Source organism: Benincasa hispida, chromosome 5 (genome assembly GCF_009727055.1).
Source record: "Benincasa hispida cultivar B227 chromosome 5, ASM972705v1, whole genome shotgun sequence".
Lineage (NCBI taxonomy): Eukaryota > Viridiplantae > Streptophyta > Magnoliopsida > Cucurbitales > Cucurbitaceae > Benincasa > Benincasa hispida.
The window spans coordinates 58694362-58716950 of record NC_052353.1 but is presented as its reverse complement, the minus strand read 5'-3'; the positions used below and the strand labels follow the sequence as shown (position 1 = coordinate 58716950).

The window sequence follows — 22589 nt, the reverse complement described above, 5'->3', positions numbered from 1 at the left end:
GTCAGGCTGAAGTGTCCAATCATGAAATTAAGTTGATACTTGAGAAGGTAGTAAAACCTTCACGGAAAGATTGGGTAACGAAGCTTGACGATGCGTTGTGGGCATATCGAACCGCATTTAAAACACCAATAGGTATGTCCCCCTATGCATTGGTATTTGGCAAGGCGTGTCATTTGTCTTTGGAGTTGGAGTATAAGGCACTGTGGGCGGTCAAGAAGCTGAATTTTGATTTGAAGAAAACAGGAGACGTGCGAAAAATATAGCTGGTCGAGCTAGAAGAATGGAGGATCAACGCATATGAGAATGCAAAGATTCATAAGGAACGCACCAAGCTCTAATATGACAAACGCATATGCGCTGGAAACCTCCAAGTTGGGCAAAAGGTCTTGCTCTTCAATTCAAGACTGCGGCTTTTCCCGGGAAAATTAAAATCACGCTGGTCCGGTCCCTTTATCATTAAAAAAATATTTCCACATGGTGCGGTGGAGCTGACCACTGAGGATGGCAGCCGAAAATTTAAGGTTAATGGACAACGAGTTAAAGCATATTGCGGAGGTGATTTCTAGCCAGAAAAATTCTCCGTGAAGCTGAAAAACTGGGACTACCCCCTACATGATTCTTTAACTCTTATTCCTTTGTCACTTTTCCTAGTATTTAGCTATCTGAATCTTACTTACTTTTACCTCTCTTAAAAAAAAAAAAAAAAAAAAAAAAAAAAAAAAAAAAAAAAAAAACTTGTTTTGTTTTAAATCATTTGGCCCTCTCTTTGTTTGTTTATAACGATTAAGACACAGGATTGCAGAGATGTTTCAAGAAGAAGAAAATGATCTCACTCCATCACCGCAATCCACAGAACATAGATCGCTGCAAGGATGGATGTGTCAATACATAATGCAGGTGATAGCACAAAATTTGGGGGTGCACTCTTCCTTATCTTTATTTCAGATTTTGCGCTATCACATCGCATGTTAGTTTTAAAAGTCTTATCACCGCATCCTCTTTAATTACCGCAATCATTTGACATAGATAAATTTAATAGTTTACCGCATTTTGTTCTTTGTCAAGAATGATTTCAATAATGAAAAATATGCTTCTATTTATTTTGTATATACTAGAGTCAACTTAATCTTAAAATAGCCACCCCATGAAATATTTCTAGAAGTTAGGGGTTTGCTAACTTTCTTTCAAACTCTCTTTACAACGCATTCTAGAACGTCGCATGACTTATTTTAATCTTTTGGCAATGAGATTTATTTTCGACTTTGCTATTTTCTATAAAAAAAAAAAAAAATCGAGAATAACAACTCCACTGTTAATGCAATGGGAAACCCATGTTGATAAAAGTTAAGTTGTGAAAGGCACTTACCTGTAGTTGGATGTTCGCATGGCACGTGAGGGTAAGCCAAAACGAAAATAAGTTATCAGGATCAACGCATAAATAAATGACTGCAACTCCACTGTCAAATAGGTATGAGTTTAGTTTGAGAAAGAGTGCATTGCTCGTAGTAGGATGTCCGCATGACACCCATGGGGGCAAGCCAAAATGAAGGCAAGGCACTCGGATCAGCGCAAGGTCAGAAAAAAATATCAATGAAGAAAATTTTTGTGCAAGGATAAAATCATTTCACCCCAGTAGAAAATTTCCTTTTTGAAATAAATCATGCGATGTTCCGGAATTTAGTAAAGTCCTTTTTAAAGTTAAGCTTGCAGTCTCTAGGTCTTAGAAATATTTTAAAAAGAGACTTGAATGAGACTTAAGAAAATTCAGGTATATAGGATTTGAATGAAATATCTTTGAGAAGTCTAGGAAAAGAACTTTGCGGATTGACTTGCTAAAGGAAACTTGAATGAGACTTAAGGAAATTCAGGTATATAGGGTTTGAATGAAATATCCTTGAGAAGTCTAGGAAAAGAACTTTGCGGATTGACTTGCTAAAGGAATCTTTAGCTTATGCTTGAGGACAAGCATTGTTAAAATTTGGGGGTGTGATAACGGGTAGAAATGCACGTTATCATAATGCTAAGTTCTTAAACAATGTTGGATTGCGTTGATGAAATATGTTACTTTGCGTCCATTAAGCATCAATTTCGTAATATTGCAGTCGCATGCGTTCAGCACATTAGAACAGTTGATTTTTGTATTTTTGTGCAGAATATGCGTTAACGTAATGCAAAGATTGCGATCATAGGAATTCATACAGCCAAATTCATTAATCAAGAGAGTTGAAACTGCATAGTAAATAATATATAAGAAATACCCACACAAGAAATTGACACTTATGTCAAAAGAAATTGTGGCCGGTGAAATGAAAAATATAGTCTTCTCAAATCTTGATTTCCAATACTTCACATGACATAGTGATCCAAGGTGGAAAAGAAAAAAGGTTGCAAGGAAGAAAATTTGTAGATGCAAATTCCCTACACGCTGATTACTAGAAGAAGATAAGATTTCCCAAATTAAATAATCCAAATATATGGGTATTTCAAGAACATTGAAAAAAGTTAATGCTATACTATAACAAGGAAGCATGTTCGGAAGGAAAAAAAAACTTCACTTACAATCAGAAGTTTCCTCATACTTTAGCTCAGCAAAGTCGATCTTGTTTCGATCTGACACGTGATCGAGTCTCTCATTCTGACCTTCCAGGCCGAGTTGATCAGGGCACTTGATTGAGGTTTTGTTTTCACTGTGGATATAATCTTCTAATCTATTACAAATTTTTAAGGCAGCAATATCACGTTTGCGAAGGAGCCCAAAGATTTCCTCTGCTAACTCCACATTTCCATTTGTTTTCAAATATTCAAAACATGCGGCCAAGGTATGATAATTAGGCTTCCATCCAGGTTGACTAACTGAGATTGCTTTCTTCAGAGTTTCAACTGCTTTATTTGTCAAACCATTAGCATGATATCCACTTGCTAGTCGATCCCAAGTGTTTGCTTGTGGTTCCTTGCCATTCTCTGTAAGCCTGCTTATATATGCTTCTGCCTTATCCACGAGTCCCTTCTTACAGTAACTATTTATCATCATGTTCGGAATTTTAAAGTCAAAACATGTATCCCCTGATTCCCATTCCTTCAAGATTTTTTCAGCACCATCGATATCATCCAGTTTCATTAATGAACTTATTATACAAAGGTATCCTGAATTGTATCTTCTTGTCAACTTCGTGTACAAGTTCCAAACCCGATACACCTCATCCTTATTTCCCATAGCAGCATATTGTGTAATGAGACATTCATATGCAAGCCACTTTTGCTTGTCACCAATGAGTTGTTCTGATCTCTTCAGCATCAATATACTATTTTCAGAAAGATCAGCTTTGAAATATCCATTTGCTACAATGAAATAAGCATGCCAATCCATAGTAACAAGTGGATCTGCCTCCATTTTCAACAAAAGCTTTTCCATGTCTGTTATATTGGAAGTAGCTGCATAAGCATTCATACGAATATTATATGTAAATCTATCACGAGCAATTCCAATCTCTTCCATTTCTTCCATTAATTCATCAAATTTTTCATGTTTGCCGAGATGAGCATAAAGGCTTAACATAACGTTATAGGAAAGTGGTGTTTTCATAAATCCTACGTCCCTCATCTTCTGCATGATCGCCTCTGCCTTTTCCAAATTTTTATTCTCTACGTAACAGTTTAGAAGTGCTCCATAGACCTTATGATCTCTTGAAGATTCCCTGATGCTGCTAAAATACTTTTCAGCTTGTTCCAAACCATGAACTTTTGAAATTAAGTCTAACTGAATAGCAATGTCCCCAGGTGACGGGTCTTGGTTCCTTTCATTACTCATCCATTCACACAACTGTTGCAAAACAGTAATCAATAATGTCAAACTGTGGATAACAAAGACATATTTATGATTTAGCATTGATAGATGATTTAAGTTCAATGATTCCGTTTGAGTGAAGAAGACATGCAAAAAGGGAAAGACGACAGCCACAATTAGTCCACCTAACTAGACAAGATCATTAATATAGTAACTGAAGATATAACGGTGCCCTTAATTGTGGGTGAAGAAAATCCAAGCTGGGAAAGTTTAAACACACGAAATGTCAATACTAAAAGCTCACAGAATAGAAACGTTCTACTGTTCTGAAAGGTTACAAAGAGCATTCTCCTCCCTCAACAAAGATACATAGCATTGTTTTTAAAATGCAAAGATATTCCTATTATTGGGTCAAAAAGAGTTGATCTTAAATTTACCGAAACCTCCACTAATCTCTACAATGATATGATATTACCTGTTTTAGACATAAACCCTCATGGCTTTGCTTTTGGTACCATCCAAATGGCCTCATACCAATTGAGATAATTGTCCTCACATATATATCTATGATCACTTCCTTCCCTAACCAATGTGGGATTTTGTTCACAAACATAACATTAATATAGAATAGAGTAGGAGGCTATGTGTTCGAGTTCCTGATAGTATCGTTTCCTCTCCAATTAATATTGACTTCCACTTGAACCTTCTACAAATTTTTAAACTCACAAGTGAGGAGTGTTAAAATATTGATATAATTGAATTTACCATAACTCATAAGCTTTAAGCTTCTGGGTCACTTAAAATTATTCCACTTCCAAGTTGAAAAAAAAATGCCGTTCATAAAGATCTCTAATTAAAGCATGTCTCAATAAAGGCAATCACCCGATGCCACAATGGGATAAGACAAGAATTTTATACCAATAGACGTTTTTTTAGTTCAATAATATGTGGGGTGAGAGGATTTGAAAAGCTCGAAGGTATATGCCTTAACAGTTAAAGTCATACTAAAGTTGACACTGACAAATGCATTTTTAGACGCCATCCACTCCCCTCTTCAATTAATTAAACATTCATTATCATACGAAAGAACCAGACCAGAATGAGAGAATTGTCATGTACAAGGCAACAAGTAGTAACAATGAATGCGATTTCAAAATAAGGGTACCTGTAGAGCATGGTTGAAGCGACGGAACTTCCTGAGCTGCTTGATGAGCTTTTGCAGGTCAGATTGCTTGACTTCTCGGCCTTCTTCGACCCATTGGACCAACACGCGAACAATTGAGATTCGAGGATCGCCGGCCTGAGAAACCCTTCGGTAGAGAGTATCCTCAGGACTTCGAGAAGAAGGTAAGGCTTTTGATGAGTAGAATAGAGCCTGAAATACCTTGAAATTGGAGTAACAACGCCATGGCTGAGAGCAATGGAGCTTTATCATAGTCGGATTCAGCACTGAGGAGTCGACGGGAAGTTCCGGCGGGAGAATAGAAGGGTTCGGCGGTTTCTGACTGCAACCAAGAGCAAGAGCTCTTAAACGTCGATGTAAAAGTATATGATATATTTTACTCATATCAATAAGAAATGTCGATATTAATCATATTTCTAAAACATAACAAAAATTAAAAGAAAAAACGAGTTAAATTAGTAAATGGATATTTAAAATACTTTTATTTATATTATACTTTTATTAGTGATGTATTGGTGCTTATTTTTAATTCATTATTTTTTTAATAATAGAATGTAATTGTTAATTCACCTTTTATGTTAATGTTGAATCAAGAAAATATAAAAACATCGATGATAATGTAAACACAAAATTTAATACTATAATTGCAACATTAATGGTTCCACAGGCCTTCTCTAACAGTCCAATCCATGAATTTAGACTCAGATGAATCCAGACTTAGATGAATCAATGGTAATATTAAATCATCATTTTTTTAAGATTTATAGTTAAATATGAATGTTGTTTCTCTCAATTAAAAAAGTGAGGTAAATCATTGAAATCTTGATTTAAAAGTATGTAACAAGTAACTTATCAATTTTGAATGTTGGTTTTATTAAGAAAAGTTCAAGTTTTACCATGGAGCTTTGATCCATGAATGATTTTTAGTTCAACATATGAAAAAGAGTCCCACTATTGTTGATGACACATTTGTTAACCAATTGAGCTATGTTTAAATTTGTAAATAACTTTTTTTCTATAAATGGTAGTACAATATTTTTGTGTTAAAAATTCACATTTGGAGGTTTTTATGTCTAGATTTTGTAGATGTTTATTTAAGCTTGAAATGTATGGTGGTTAATCCTCTAAGTAAATTAAGTATAAATATAATGTTGCCAACTTCATCATTCAAAACACATATATCCTTGACTAAGGAATCAAAAGTTAAGAATCCTCCTCAAATAGCCTAGACATTAGTAACCTTCTTTATAGTTAGATTTACTACATGATTAAACAGTAATATATTACAAAAAAATGGAGATATTTACACCAGAGTAATACTTAAGTGCAACAAATGTATTCTCTTTCATAATAAAAACAAAAAATACATATAAATTATTTTTTTAGAAAAATAAAAGTTTGTCACGTGCAATTTAAACTTATGAATGGACACTTTGATAGAGTGCACATGTATAGATACAATAAAAAATGTACCCAAATATTCACTTTTGCATTCTTTACAACATATGAGTTTTTTTATAATACACATCTATAGCCACAAGCTTCCTACTTTTACCCTCCCAATCAAAATCTTTCTTAAAAGCCCAAGAACACAACTTTTAAAGTGTCTACAACAATGGTGTTTTTTTAATTAATTTTTTTTAGTATAATAGAGATTGAAAGATTGGAATCGCGTATTTTGATAAAATGGTAGTTGAGTTATGTTATCTTTTGCCTACCAAAATGTTAATGGTTGAGATAATGATGAACAGACCCAAGATAAGTGAAATTAGCATTCCTTTTATCATCACAAGAAAGAGCTCGCCTTGCATTTCAGCCATAGCAGTTCTAGACATTGCCTCTGTCAACAAATCAAAAGTCTAAGAAAAACTAAGACATTTTACCCCTGCTAAAAACCATCCATTTTCATCTGCTCTAAAAGCTACAAGTTCGTCTTAGTTCCTAGAATTTTGTCAACCTCTTCATCTACTGAAAAACCATCCATTTTCATCTGTTCTAGAATGCTGAGAACTGATTTTCCCCCTGCTATGGAAGTTCTCAGCAATCTGTAGTACAGCTCCTTCGCTACCATACCCGAGCTTTTGCATAGTCGTATTATTTCCTCCATTGTTTCTGCATCTCCTTGCTCTTCCAAGTAATCCAGACAAGCTTCCAAAATGTCACACTTTGGTCTCCAATCTTGCCTTCCAACTAACATAGCTTTCTTCAACATCTCAACGGCTTTGCTCATGCATCCGTGTTCTGCGTATCCCGTGGCTAACACACTCCACGTGCTGGCGTATGGAGTTCTTCCAACCACTGCTTGGTTAACAACCGATTCCGCCTTATCCAAAAGACCTTTTCTGCAATAAGCAACCAGAAGACGATTCAACACTCGAAAGTCATATTCAGTACATTTTGATTCCCACTCCTGGAAGATCCTTTCAGCCCCTTCAATATCATCAAGCTTGACAAGAGATGTGATCATTAAAGCATATGGCACAAGTGTTTGTCTAATTAATGGCTTGAAGGTACTCCAAACTCTGTAAAGTTCGTCCTTACGACCTGTTCTTTCATAAAGGGCCAGAAGAAACTCAAACGCAGATTTATTATTATTCGATGGAATCTTCTCCTCCATTTTCTTTAGCATGGAAAGAGCCTTTGTTTCCAACCCAGCTGATAGATAGCCACTAGCAGCAATTGAATAAATCCTCCAATCAGCCTTGAGTTCAGAACCCTCGATCCTTTTAAGGATCTTTTCCAAACCAAAAATGTCTGTCTTAGCAACATAAGCTGCACAAAGATTTCTAATTGTGTAAATATCTTGAGGTATTCCCTTCATTTTCATTTCTTGAGTCAGTAGATCAATCTTATCATGCTGCCCAATCTGAGCGTAGAGGTTAATTAGCACATTATAAGGAAAGGACGTATTAGCAATGCCCATCTTTCTCATTTCTTGCATAATGGCTTCAGCTTTCTCAACTGATTTCTCTCGCACATAACTACAGAGAAGAGCGCCATAAACATTAGAAGTTTTCAACTGAGAAGATATACTATTGAAGTAATTTTCTGCATGTTCCAGACCATGAACTCTATGGATTAAATCCATCCTGATTGCTGCATCGCTCGGTGATAAACTGAAGTATCTTCGATCCGTTATCCACTGAGATATCTGGACAAAAGCAAGAAACAAAGAAATTCAGAACTTGCTTGAAAACTGTTAAAAAAAACAGTGTCTTAAAGCTCCATTTGATAACCATTCAAGTCCTGTTGGGTAACGATTTCATTTTTAGTTTTTGAAATTTATGTTTGTTTTCTCCTAAACTTCTTGATGAAAAATAGAGTAGAGAAAGAAAAATAGCACACCAAGATTTTACGTGGAAAACCCTAATCAGGGAGAAAAAACCACGGGATAAAAGGATTCTTATTAGAAGACTGATACAAAGAATACATTGTGACCACAAGCTTAAATAGAAAAAAAGGAAACCCTAAGATACAAGGAAAAAGACAAAAAATCCCCTAGAGTAAAAAACCCTAATTTCAACACTCCCCCTCAAGCTGAGGCGTAGATGTCAATAAGACCCAACTTGCTCACACATGCGTCAACAACTGTCTGGGCAGTCCCTTTGTTAAGACATCTGCAATCTGTTGATTGGAAGAAATATAAGGAACACAAACGTTGCCACTATCAAGTCTTTCCTTGATGAAATGCTAATCAATCTCCACATGTTTTATTCTGTCATGTTGAACTAGGTTATTTGCTATGCTTATTGCAGCTTTGTTATCACAGTAGAGCTTCATTGGACCGATATGATCTTAATCAAGGTCTCTTAAACTTTTTCAAGCCAAATTTCTTCACAGATTCTCAGACTAATGGCCCTGTACTCAGCCTCGACACTACTTCTAACAACAACACCTTGCTTTTTGCTTCTCCATGTAACAAGGTTACCCCACAAAAAGGTACAATACCCTGATGTCGATTTTCTGTCTACTACTAATCCTGCCCAGTCAGCATCGGTGTAAGCTTCGATGCATCGCCTTTCAGTTTACCTGAACATCAAGCCTTTCCCTGGAGAGTTTTTCAGATATCTCAAAATGCGCTCCACTACCCTCATATGTTCTTCGTATGGAGACTGCATGAACTAACTTACCATACTCACTGCATATGAGATGTCGGGCCTAGTATGAGAGATATATTAATTTCCCAACAAATCGTTGATATCTTTCTTTGCTAACTGGAATACCTTCACTCATATTACTTAACTTTGCATTTGCTTCTATAGAAGTGTCAACTGGTTTGCACCCTGTCATACATGTTTCCTTAAGCAAGTCCAGAGTATACTTCCGTTGGGAAATTGAAATTCCTTCTTTCGATTGAGCTACTTCCATTCCAAGGAAGTATCTTAGTTTTCCAAGGTCCTTGATTTCGAATTCCTCAGCCATCTTTGCCTTCAGTCAGTCAATCTCTGAAGTATCATCGCCTGAAATAACAATGTCATCAACATAAACAATCAAAACTGCAATCTTCCCAGATACTGATCTTTTAGTGAAAAGAGTATGATCAGAATAACCCTGTTTATACCCTTGCGACTTTACAAACATAGTAAACCTGCCAAACCAAGCCATTGGGGATTATTTTAACCCATATAAGGATTTCCTTAGTCTGCAAACTCGGTGATTAAACTGTTTCTCGAATCCTGGGGGAGGACTCATGTAGACTTCTTCCTCAAACTCTCCGTTGAGAAAGGCATTCTTCACATCAAGCTAGTGAAGGGGCCAATCTTTATTAACTGCAACAGAAAGGAAGACTCGAACTGTATTTAGCTTTGCAACCAGCGAAAAAGTCTCGGAATAATCAACCCCGAAAGTCTGAGTAAATCCCCTGGCAACTAATCTGGCTTTGTATCTATCAACTATTCCATCGGGCCTATACTTTATTGTGAACACCCATTTACATCCGACTGCTTTATTACCACTTGGAAGATTGACTTGGTCCCACGTATGATTTTTCTCGAGAGCCCTCATTTCTTTCATGACTGCAACTTTCCATTCAGGGCTTTCCAATGTTGTGTGTATACTGTTTGGTATCACCACTATGTCTAGGTTTGTAGTGAGGGCCTTGAAATCAGGAGACAGATTGCTATAGGACAAGTAACTCTGCAGTAGATATTTTGTACATGATCTAGTATCTTTCCTTAGGGCAATTGGAAGATCAAGGGATTCATCTCTGTCTTTACTTCCTTCTGACGTACTGCACTCATCCTCCTGTTTTGTTATTTTCCCACTTTCAATGGTTTTTTCAGCGGGAGTAAGAGACGCTTCTTTCCCAGGTTCAACAATGTCCCAAGAGTCTCACAATCATCTGTCTCTACGCCATCATCGATCTCGATTTCATCTTTGCTGTCATTATCTTCCCTATTTTTGCTCTCAACATTTTCAACATAAGCATCGGTTTTATCATATTTATTATCATGATCAGGGATAGGACTATTAATACCTGGAACTGATCTCTGTTCTGACTCATGGACTGGAGCCGGAGAGATAACAGGCGGCGCTATTTCCTTCCTGAGATTCTTCCTAGGACTTGTTTGGTTGGGAGAATAGGTTCATTTGTGCTGACACTGATATCAAGGATGGGTTCATGTAAGACAAATAAACTCGGACCCCAATTGGTTTCTTCACTAATATGCTCCCCTGAAGAGAACCATTGGGAAAGAAAGGATGATCTTCAAAGAATGTCACATCCCTAGAGACAAAGTATTTTCTGGAAGAGGGATGATAACACTTGTACCCACGCTGATGTAGTGGGTACCCCCACAAAGACACATTTCTGAGCCCGAAGGGTAAACTTGGTACGGTTAAGGCCATGAGTATGGACAAACACCACACAGCCAAAGACACGAAGAGGTACATCAGAAAGAAGTCTGGTATTTGGGTAGGACTCTTTGACAAAATCTAAGGGGATTTGAAACTTTAGAACCCGGGATGACATGTGATTTATTAGATAGGCTGCTGTTAGGATAGCATCACCCCACAAATAAGAAGGAATGGAAGTTGACAATATAAAAGATCGAGCAACTTCGACTAGGTGACGGTTTTTCCATTCGGCCACTCCATTTTGTTGAGAAGTGTATGCACAGGAACTCTAATAGACAATTCCTTTTGAGATTAGGAATTCTCGTAAGGCGTTATTAAGGTATTCTCGACCATTATCACTCCGGAGAATAGCAATTTTGGCGTTGAACTGGGTTTCTATAGAATTGTAGAATTGTTGGAAGACCGAAGTAACTTCGGATTTGTCTGTCAGAAGAAAGTCCCAGGTTAGTCTAGTATGATCGTCAATGAAGGTTACAAACCAACGCCTAAGAAGCACGGACAATGACACGGCAACACGCCAATTTTCAAAAAAGTAGGACACGACACGTCGGGGACACGTTATTTTTTTTTTATTAAAAAAATTAAATATATGTCGTGAAATAAACATATTGGGAAATATTCCATTTAAAAACACCATTAACAACCATACAAGATACAACCATAGATAAGATGAGTAGATGACTAACGGTCCAATGTCATAAGTCGTAACAAGTTTAACTGTTTAAGTAATTAGTTGAACACTACAAAAGTTACAAAACCACAAAATAGAATCGAAGAAGCCAAGCCATATTTTCTTCATTCTTGTCCAATGTCCTCTTAACTACTCGAAGCTTCATTCTGATCACCATCATCAGTAAAAACTACAGCTTCCAATTCTGGTTCGTCCAAAGATAAACTAGCTACTTCAAGCATTCCTGCATCTTCAAATGAATCAAATGAATCTCCAGCAATGTCCCACATTTTCATCTCTCCTTTGAAATATTCAGGAGTTCTTCTTGATAAAAGACGTAGATTGCTATGGATGTACATCAAGTCTTCTGCACGTTTTGGTATCATCTTGTTCCTTCTCATGGAGTGCACAAATGAATATGTACTCCAATTTCGCTCACAACACGAGGAAGATGAAGGTTGAACAAATAACTTCATAGCTAGTGATTGTAAAATTGGAGTAAAGGCACCATGGATGGCCCACTAACTCTTCGAAGGCATATTATATCTATCACGTATGGAATCATGTTCAACAAACTCTAAAGACATTGTAGAGAAATTGGCAAATTCAATGTTTACTCTTGTTCGCTCATCCTCTGAACTAAAGTATCTCTTGATACACTTCATCCTCTCTCTTGATACTTCTAAGTCTTTATGTGGTGGAACTCGAGTCTTGTCTTCTTCAAGCCATTGTGGACTATAATACCTAAATAAAATTATAAAATATACCCAACTTTAGAGTGTGCATAGAAATTGAAAATATAAAATAAAGATCTAGGATGTCTTAGAATATCTTGGATTTAAAGAATGTGCCAAACAATGGAGAGAAGTGTTATTTTTATTCCAACGGTCAATCAAAATTTGATGCACCACTCCATAAAATGATGATGATTCATCTGGATGCTTTCCTTCATGTTTATAGATGGCCACCTTCACTTTTTCAATCATGGTGTCCCACATATCATATACCAAATGGAGGCAACGTTTGTCCATATCACAATCTCTAATCAGATCATAAATAGGAGTAGTAAAAGAAAGAATATAATCAATCTTATCCCACCAAATATCATTAAGTACTAACTCCTTTACACGTCTTGCTTTCACCATATCATCTTCTCTGTAGCATCCCCATTTATCACTGATAACCATTGTTTGCAAGCCACCCTTAATGAGTTTAAATCTTCTAAGCATAATGATGGTAGATGCAAATCGTGTTTCTGCTACTGCAAGTAACTTCAAAGACACAAACTCATTGAACATAGCAAACCTCATGGAATGGTTCATGATAAAGTGCTTGACAAACATAACATCATCAAAAATTTCAGAAATCCAGCTACACTCTGCAAATACATGTTGATTACTATCAATATTTCTTGCAGCACAAATGTTCTTCAAAGCAAGGTTGAGGGTATGAACTACACAAGGTGTCCAAACTATGTTGGGGAACTGTGATTCAATAATTTGTCTTGCACCCTTACAATTTGCAGCATTGTCAGTGATTATTTGAATCACATTCTCATGTCCCACCTCATTTATAACTTCTTTCATCAAATTTGCTATGAAGTATTTGTCTTTAGTCTCTGAGCAATCTACAGCTTTAAGAAACATTGGTCCACCTTCTGTAATTGCCATAAAGTTAATCAATGATCTCCTCTGCGATCTCCATCCATCACTGATAATACTTACCTCCTTTTGAGACCATGTATTTTTCACCGATTGCAACAATCTCTCTATATTTTCTTTTTCTTTTTGGAGAAGAATCGTTCTCAATTTATTATACCCTGGAGGTATATAACCCGACAAAGCATTATTTGCAACCAAAGAAAATGCGTTGACATAATGTGGATTTCTAGCCAAGTGAAAAGGCAAACCTGAAGAATAAAACATTCTAGCTATCTCTGAATCTACTTGATCACGAATTGCCAAGTTAAATGATTTCTCTAGTGCACTAACATTTCCTTTCCTTTTCTTTTGTTCCATTGTGTTGAATAAGAATTTGAATAGCTACCCACCATACTTCCATTTTCAATTCCAAAAGATTGAGATTCAATTTGTATATGCCGTGAAGATGGTAAAGGAACTTGTTTAGGTGCATTCCTTGCAATACACGTCTTAGCTTCATCTTCTAATTTTTGCATTTCAACAAGATCTTTAGGGGTATTTTTTTACATATTCCAATCCCAAATCCACTTAATTTTAGTTTATGCGCCCTAACTCTTGTATAAGAACTTTTTCTATTTTCTTGACAAAAATTACATTGCCAAGAAATATTCCCCCTCCTTCATTCAATCTCTCATTTTTTGTAACATATTACCATAATGGTTTTGTATCATCGTCGGTAGTCATTTTTGAGTTGATTTCAATATGACTTGAAGATGATTTTGCCATACTTTTTAAATAAAATAAAATAAACAAAATAAGATTTAAATGTTCAAACAAAAATAGTAGGTTGGGAGAAAAACGCAAAAAAATAAAAGAAGAAGAAACAAACCAAATTGAACGAAGTCAGACGTGGAGAAGAAGTCGAACGAAATTTGGGTGAGGAGAAGTCGCCAGCGAGTCTAGGCGTGGAGAAGTCGGCTGGGCGTGAAGTCGATCGAGTGGGCGTGGAGGTGAGGCATTTTGGGCAGGGGGACTCGAGGAGTTCTGCTTCTGATATTTTGAAGAAAAGAAAAGTGGAAAGGAATAATATAATTTGAGAAATTAAAATAAAAAACACAAAAACCTAAAAGTTTTGGGCTTTTGGGCTGCTAACTTTAATTTTATGAAGCTTTCACTGTTTTTTCTCTTTAATTTTGCAGCGCTGTTGTCCGTGTCCCAACCGTGTCCCACCCGTGTCCTACCTGTGTCCCCGCCGTGTCGGCCATTTAAAAAAATAATAAAATATCCGACACGTCAGCTAGCATGTCGGACACCAACACGCCCCCGACACATGTCCAACATTAACACTTGACCATCTTAGGAGTGTCGGTACTTTATAGACCAACGCTTCCTAGTTATGGTAGTAACAGGTGACGGACCCCAAACATCGCTATGGAACAGGGTGAATGGTTTAGAGGGCTTATAAGGCTGAAACGTGAGAAACACGAGACTGTTTGGCTTGGACACACACATCGCATTTCAGCTTAGAAATATTAATATTGTGAAAAAGATGAGGAAACAAATAATTCATATACTGGAAATTAGGATGGCCTAGACGTTAGAGTCCCCTGTCATCACTACGATAGAGTCTCCTGAAAAATAGAGTAGGGAAAGAAAAATAGCACACCAAGATTTTACGTGAAAAACCCTAATTAGGGAGAAAAAACCACGGGATAAAAAGATTCTTATTAGAAGATTGATACAAAGAATACATTGTGACCACCAGCTTAAATAGAAAAATGGAAAACCCTAGGGTACAAGGAAAAAGACAAAAAAGCCCCTAGAGTAAGAAACCCTAATTCAACATTTCTCACTACCATTTGTTTGATTCTTAGTCAAATTCTAAAAACAAAAACAACTTTTCAAGAAGTGCCATGTTTAATTTTTAAAAACTTAATTTCAAGGTTAAAAGTGAATAACAAGACAAAAGAAACTTACAAGGTAAAATTGTGTTTATCTTCCCACAATTTCTTAACTTTCCACCTTTTGCCAAGTAAACATCTGAATTCTTAGCCAAACCCTAAAAACATAAACAACCTTTTAAAAACTATTTCTTTTTAGTTTTCAAAACTTACTTGGATTTTGAAAACAATTCTTAAGAAGTAGAACATAAAACAAAAACTTAAACGTGAAAATGGTGTTAATAAGCTTAATTTTCAAAAACGAAATGGTTATCAAACAAACCTCACTTTTCGTATCTCGTTTTCTTCTAGGACTTGTAATCATTCTCCTTTCAAAATCAAATATCCGTTTTATTACAATATCTTTACTTCAATCCCAAATCCTTTAAACAGTCCTGCTAACAATTTCTCAAACAAGCTACCAGAAACTTCACAATACAAACCCCACTTCCAAAATTAGGGCAAGAAAAGAACCAAATCCTACAAATCCATCTCAGCTATAAAAACGAGAGATCACCAAAAACTCATTTCAAAACTAGAAAACAGCCAATTCCTTTAACCTAGCAAGCGGGATTATAATAGAATACGGTATATATCAGCCTCTAGAATTCAGTAAACAAATTACAGGAAGTGAGAGAAGGGAAAGCGAACCTGCAGAGCGTGATTGAAACGTCGAAAGTTTTTCATGAGGTAAACAAGAGATTGAAGTTCCCGTATCCCAATCGCTCCGCCGTCGCCGACCCATTTCTCCAGTACCGGAATAACAGAGATTTTAGGGTCTCGTATGGTTAAAATTTTATCGGGAAGAGTTGTTGATGAGGGCGGCGGAGTGGAAGAGAAGGGCGGGGAAATTTGGGTTTTAGTACAGAAAAAGGAAGCTAATGGATTAGATTGTTGAGGGGTTTGATGGAGATTGGGAACAAGATTGTTCCAGCTTCGGAGCTTCGTTATCATCATCTTGATTCAAAGATGAAAAAGATGAGAATTGAAAGAAAAAGCTTACAAATTGAGAATGGGAAGAGTTTTGAAACTTCAATGTCTGCAACTAAATGTAAAAATGGCTAAGAGTGCGTACTTGGAGAGTGAAATTAGGCCTGGTTTCTTGACTAGATTATAGAAAATATTGCGTTAAAAATAACTTTCCCTTAAATTTTCGAAAGAGTGAAGAAATATTCTTAATTTCAGTTTTAGATAGAAATAGTAAGTAATTTGTTTTTAAAATATATCTAAATTTTTAAAAGTTAAAAGAAATATTTAAATTAAAAAAAAAAGTTAAAAGATGTTGTGATGGTTAGCATGTAAATAAAATCCCAAATACATCGGTTTAAAAAATATCTTTGAATTTTTTAAAAAATGTGCTTCTACATGGTTTATAAAAGGAAAATTTTGAGAAATTAAAGTATTTGATGGACCTATTCTTCTTCCATTAGTTGGACTAAGTTTCTAAATTTCTGGAGGTGACATGCCTTATATTATAATTGAGCTCAAAGGCCGAGATTGAAGTTGACCTCTAAGAATGAGGATGAATCGAGGGATAGGTTGGCACAAAGGCTCAACTCACGGCCATGTGGTGATTGGGTTCCTCGACCTTGGGCTCGAAGAATGAGGATGAGCAAAGGTTCAAGAATGGGAAGAGAATTTTTTACTAAAATGTTTCATTTATAATTCTACACAGAGATTTAATTTTTTTTTTTTTTTGCGAAGTTATTTTAATTAAAGCGTGGAGTGGGGAATCAACTTCGGGACCTCTAACCCTGAGGTTGATAGTATAAACACTATGTTCATCTTGACATCTTGACTTTAATGCAATAGTTACCTATCAAATTACTATATATAATTTTAATAATAATAATAATAATGAAAAGAGGGGTGGAACATGGATGAATATAAAAAACATCGATGTTAATAGATGTTTTGAAAAAATTATAAAACATTTTAAAACAGTTAATAAGTTAACACTTTATTCCTTTTAAATGAATTAAAATATTTATATTGATATTATATACCTATGATATTTTGTTGTTTATTTTCTATATATATTTTATGTAATTGTTTTACTATATAATATAAAGAAAGATTCTTAAATTTAATACTATAGTCAACTATGAGCAAACAAACCTGGGCAGTATTATATGATTTCTTTTAGACTAAATTAGAAAATTGTACACCAAAACGAGTTAACATATTATTGTTGTGATCGAAAAGCTTCGATCTGAATTCTCTTATTATTATTGTACTTAATTCGAAAAGCAATGGTTTGGTCACCACTCTTGTTGAGTAAATGACAATTTAGCCTCACCATAGAAAACAAATTTTTAAAGACACGTTTAAGAGTGATTTTAAAATGATTAACTGTAAAACATGTCTTTAATCCTTCAAAATTAATTATATTGATATAAAAATTACATTTAAAAGTGTAACTTAAATCGAACTTAATTTTGAGTAATGAAAAGTGTGTTTTCAAGTGATTTTAAAATCACAAGTATGATTTTGGTGCTAAAAAAATATATATAACCTTCAAGTTTTCCATTCAAGATTCGTTTCCGATTTGAGAACTGTATTTTAATTTAATTTTATTTTTTTTATATATAAAACTTGTTCAGATCCTTTTATTTAGGTATATATATAATAAATATCATAATTCAAAGAAAAAAAAGTTAGTTTGAGTTTTAAGATTTTTTTAAAAAAAGAATATTATAATTCAAGAAAAAAAAATCAGTTTGGGGATTTGAGATTTTTTTCCCTTAATATTTTGAAAAGAAATCCATAAACACACAAAAAAAAACCTAAAAAAGCACTAAATCAGAAACACAACTTCTGTATTCAAGAAACAAAATGACAGAAACAAATTGAAAAACCAACAGCATAAGGAGATGGAAACAAATCCTAAACAATTGGCCACAAATTAGCCAGATTCATTCATTAGTCAACATAGTTGAAACTGCATAGTAAATAATATTAGAAATATAAATTCATACTTATCTCAAATTTGAAATATTCTGTATAATTAATTAATTATTTTATTTTATTCTTTTAGACAGTTTTTTTCTAAAAAACACCCAAATTGGCAATCTTATGGGAAAAAATTGAATTTAATAGACATCAAGGAAGTACAAGAACAAAATTCAAATTCAACATCAATGAAAAACAATAAACAACTTCAAATCAACAAAACCAGAAAAAAACAGAACCCTAATTTCTAAATCAGAAGAATCCAAACATTCAAACACAAATCCCTACAGAAAAAAAAATCCAAAATTTTACAGAAGAATTAACCTAGAAGAAGTTTTGGAATCATCATCATTTAATGATGATGATGATGATGATCAGCCTTTCAATTGCTTGACTTTGGACCAGCCTTTCTTGCAAGTTTCTCCCACAATCTTCACTCCTTTCTTGAACAAGCTCTTCAATTCCTTGGCCCTCTCCTTCACTTGCTTCTCAAATCCACTCATCCTTCTTTCAGACTATCAAACTCAAAAAAAATCAAAAAATAAATTATGGGTTCTACGAAAGTTTTGATTTTTATTCTGTTCTCTGTTTGTAATGGGGTGGGTTCTTATAAAAGAAAGGCTTATGGAATAATGTAGCCGATCCAACGGTTATTAAGAGGCAGATAGATTTTAAATTTGTATCGAACGGTTGATTTCGAGATGTCGAAAGCCACGTGTCGGCTATCTAGAGGAGGGATATATATTTTTGGTTTCGATTAAGAGATGAGGAAAGGTAACAAAAGAAACAGCTTTTTTTATTGGACCACTGTGCGAATGCCAAATACTTCTAAATTCTTTTGAAATTGAAATTTAAAATTCCTGGAATCCAGGTCAATTTTGAGTATAAGAATAAACAATTTGATGATTTGGGAGAATCTGATTCTATGGCTTCCAAAAAATAAACTATTTTGATTCTTGGTAGAGCTGTATATCTGATCTTTTAAATCTTTGTTCTTTGAGTTTTTTTCTTTTTCTTTTTTTTTTTCAAATTATCTTTTTGATTTCTTTAGGTTAAAAAGTGGGTAACTCACAATTTGGGGAAAAGGTTTTATGCTTTGCCAGCTATGGATATCCTGTCATTGAGAGGCAAAATAAAGTGGATTAATTGATCTATGTTAATTTAATCAACTTTGGTTTATTTGGTATATTTAATTTCAAAATATTCATAACCATTATAAACTTTTAAAATGTCTATTTTCCAAATTTTAATCTCTATTAGTAAATTTTAACGCAATAGAAACCTTTTGGTACAATGACTGTATTTTGAGAATCTCTATCATGCTAAATTTTTATTAAAAAAGAGAGAAAAATATGAAAATCGAGGGACCAAAATGATTATTTTGTAAATTTACAAAAACTAAAAGGAACGTCTTAAAAATATATTGATTAAAATAAACAAAAGCTTAAAGTATTGGAAAAAAGATGGATATTTTAAAATTATAGCGATCAAAATGAGGCAAATAAAGTTACCAAAATAAAATTTAGACCTATTTTGAAAATATGGAGAGACAAATGAGATTTAGACAAATTCATATTTGTGAAAAAAAATAATAAGAATAGGGAGTGCTTTATACATGTCAAATAATAAAAGCAAGTCACATAGTATAGTATTACTACTTAAATTGAATATATATATATTTTTAAAATTTTATCTTCTGGATTTATGGGTATTTGGGGTCTTGCTCTTAAATTTGAAAGCACAATAGCAAAGGAAAACGGAGGTGAAGAACAGAGAGAGGTGGGGCTCAAGTCTAAGAACATAACGAGGAGTGATTTCATAAACATTTCCTCTATGTAAAAATGGACCCCATTGGTGTTGGTTGAAAGGTGGGTGTCATTGATGGTGACACCTATAACGTTTGCAACTTTAATATCATCAACTCAAGAATTCTTAATAGTGAACTAATTAAATCAAACAAAGAAAACCTTCACAAAGAAGCTCTATTAAAAAAATATTGTTTAGACTTAATATGTGATTAGTTAAGCTTATATATACTCTAATATTGCAAACGCTCGTCTGTCCTCTGTGCTTTAACCACAACCTGAAGCTGAGGAGTATATGTCTCAAGTTCCATATGCTAATGTAGTGGGAAGTTTGATGTATGTTATGACTTGTACTAGGACTGATGTCGTGCATGCTTTACGTGTTGTCAGTAAGTTCATAGGTCAACCTAGAAAGGAAAATTAGCTACATGATGAAGGGATTTTTCGTTACCTTAGAGGTACTTCTGATGTTTGTTTTGTTTATGGAATGATATAAAGGGTTTAGTAACTAGTTATTCTCATTCTAATTATGTTGGAGATATTGATAATAGGAGGTCTATGATTGATTATGTGTTCAGTCTAGGTGGTTTTGTTTTTAGTTGAAAGACAACCTTATAGCATACAGTTACTTTGTCAATTAGTGAAGTAGAGTATATGACTTTGACAGAAGCTGCTAAAGAAGGAATATGGTTGAAAGGGCTAGTTAGTGATCTTGGTTTACATCATGATCAAGTTATTGTTTATCGTGATAGTTCGAGTGCAATATACCTAACCAAGGGTCAAGTTCATCATGAGGGGACTAAACATATAGATGTAAGATATCACTTCCTGAGAAGTGAACAAAGAGTTAAGGTGATGACAATTGGTACTACTGGTAATCATACTATATGTTCACCAAAGTTATTGCTTAGATTTGTTGAATTTTGGAATTGTTAATGATTTCTTTTGTGATGCTCCAAGACATGAGGAAAAAGTGAGGGTTTGCCTGACAATGTTTTATATTGCATCTAATACATCTATTGTTTGTGAGAGAATTCAAGTCAATGTCTTAAATATGTTGTCCGACGCTTCGAACAACTAAGTTGAATTTGTATATATGTAATTTATGCTATTTTCGATTTTGACCATAGTATCTAGAGGAGCGTGCTTTAAAACTCTTTACCCCTATTGGGTGCTTTTAACATTGTTATGTAAATTATTCTCTCTAATAATAAATCGTTCTTCCTCGGTCTATGAATGTAACTAATTTACTGATAGTACACCATGTAAATTGTGTATTAGTTCTTTTTTGTTTTGCATTTTTGTCCATATTTGATTGTTGATTCTTAACAATCTATATAGATTACATTATATGATCCATGTTTATCATTTCTCACCATTCACTTTGTCCACTTCCATAGGTCAAAGAGGGTCCCTTATGTATCTTTGATTTAATGTATTTGACAACATCGTCAACCACAACATGCATTTGAACATAATCATCTCTTACATAAAAGGTTAAAAGTAATAGGAATAAATTAATATGTTGATGGTGCGAGGTAAATTTAATATTATATAATCTAATAATTCAAAGTTACACTACTACTAATGTCAGATGAATCATGGAGTGTGTTCTCTTCAAATAATTAATAATAAATTACAAAAGTTCCTTATAATTGATCATTAAGAGAATCTTAATTACTTGTAAGAATTATAACGGACAAAAAAACATACCTATGTCAAATGTACCCTTCAATGCCCATTCTGTCTTCCATGTGTCTTCATCCTGGATGAAAAGAGAAGAAAAATACGAAGTATAGTTTGAAAAAAGTAATCATATCATAAATATGTTAAATTAGGTGTAATGTAGATGTTTTTTATTAGTGTTCATTGGTCATATGTCACTTATCTATTAATCCATTTTTTGTCCATGTGTCTCAAGATTACACACTATTAATGTCCATGTAACCTAGCTCCTACTTGTCAAATTGCCTATAAATAGTGACATTTGATAGGTTTTGAAAAACACACACACATTGGTGATCAATCCAAAAAGATTGGAGAAAGTGGAGAAATTCATTATTTGTTATTTTATTTACTTTTTGTTATTTATTTATTTTATATATTTATATATTATGTTTTATTTTATTATATATTATTATTATATTATATTTTCTCCATATTCGTGTTCTCGTTGTGCGTCACTGTGCTCCTCAAATTCAAAACACGTTATCAATACGAGTTCCTATCATTTTCCTCGCTAAAGGTAGGTCCTAAAGGTATGTTGGTTTTTCCTTATTTGTTATAATTAATAAATTTAACGTTATTTTGAATATTAAAAGGGACCTTTTCAAAAGTAATAAAAAAATCCAAAATATTTACATGAATTGCAAAATTTTAACCTGACTAAAAACGAATTAAATAAGGTCCAGTCTACTGTAGTGAAATACCAAAAATGTCCCCAGCCACCAATTATTTCAAACCAAGCCCATGACCCCACAAACCCAACGAAAAAAATCGCGACCCACGACCCGTCTATCGCGACCCGCCAACCCATGAACATGATACCCAGTAGTAACCCCACCTTCTTCTTCTTCCAACGGCAACCACGATACCCATTTATCCCCATCTATCGCTGGCTTTGCCACCTATCCCTGTTGCTTCTTTTCTTCATTTTTCTTCATTTGTTTTCTTCTTCGCTGCTTCATCTATCACCATCGTTGGTCTCTCCTTTATTTTCATTCTTTGTTGGATGCAGTGGTTTCATTTTCCCCTATCCT

At 34.4% G+C, this 22589-nt stretch overlaps 2 protein-coding genes across 6 annotated transcripts; both read right to left on the bottom strand.

Moving 5' to 3' along the window:
• Positions 1-2404: 2404 nt before the first annotated feature.
• Positions 2405-5422, bottom strand: LOC120077142 (pentatricopeptide repeat-containing protein At2g20710, mitochondrial-like). The gene is made up of 2 exons (XM_039031045.1): positions 4950-5422; positions 2405-3820 (listed from the first exon to the last, which is right to left on the bottom strand). Exons 1-2 carry the CDS (start codon positions 5349-5351, stop codon positions 2552-2554), a joined length of 1671 nt encoding a protein of 556 aa, XP_038886973.1. The 5' UTR covers positions 5352-5422; the 3' UTR covers positions 2405-2551.
• A 984-nt stretch (positions 5423-6406) lies between these two features.
• On the bottom strand, positions 6407-18644 carry LOC120078157 (pentatricopeptide repeat-containing protein At2g20710, mitochondrial-like). 5 transcript variants are annotated; one of them, XM_039032380.1, is made up of 3 exons: positions 18350-18644; positions 15725-16900; positions 6407-8118 (listed from the first exon to the last, which is right to left on the bottom strand). In XM_039032380.1, exons 2-3 carry the CDS (start codon positions 16028-16030, stop codon positions 6889-6891), a joined length of 1536 nt encoding a protein of 511 aa, XP_038888308.1. In that variant the 5' UTR covers positions 16031-16900; positions 18350-18644; the 3' UTR covers positions 6407-6888. The 5 variants fall into 5 exon arrangements, with proteins under 5 accessions (XP_038888308.1, XP_038888307.1, XP_038888311.1 ...); XM_039032379.1 differs by having other exon boundaries at positions 15725-16889; XM_039032383.1 differs by lacking the exon at positions 15725-16900 and adding an exon at positions 10444-11246.
• Positions 18645-22589: the final 3945 nt, after the last annotated feature.

Bases quoted from the DNA above. Each gene is read 5' to 3' on its own strand.
- LOC120077142 (XM_039031045.1), bottom strand. From the start codon at position 5,351: ATGAGTAAAATATATCATATACTTTTACATCGACGTTTAAGAGCTCTT. The intron at 3,821-4,949 runs GTACCCTTATTT...GTTTTGCAACAG, and splicing joins GCTTCAACCATGCTCTACAG to TTGTGTGAATGGATGAGTAA.
- LOC120078157 (XM_039032380.1), bottom strand. From the start codon at position 16,030: ATGATGATAACGAAGCTCCGAAGCTGGAACAATCTTGTTCCCAATCTC. The intron at 8,119-15,724 runs GTTCGCTTTCCC...GCTTTTGTCCAG, and splicing joins GTTTCAATCACGCTCTGCAG to ATATCTCAGTGGATAACGGA.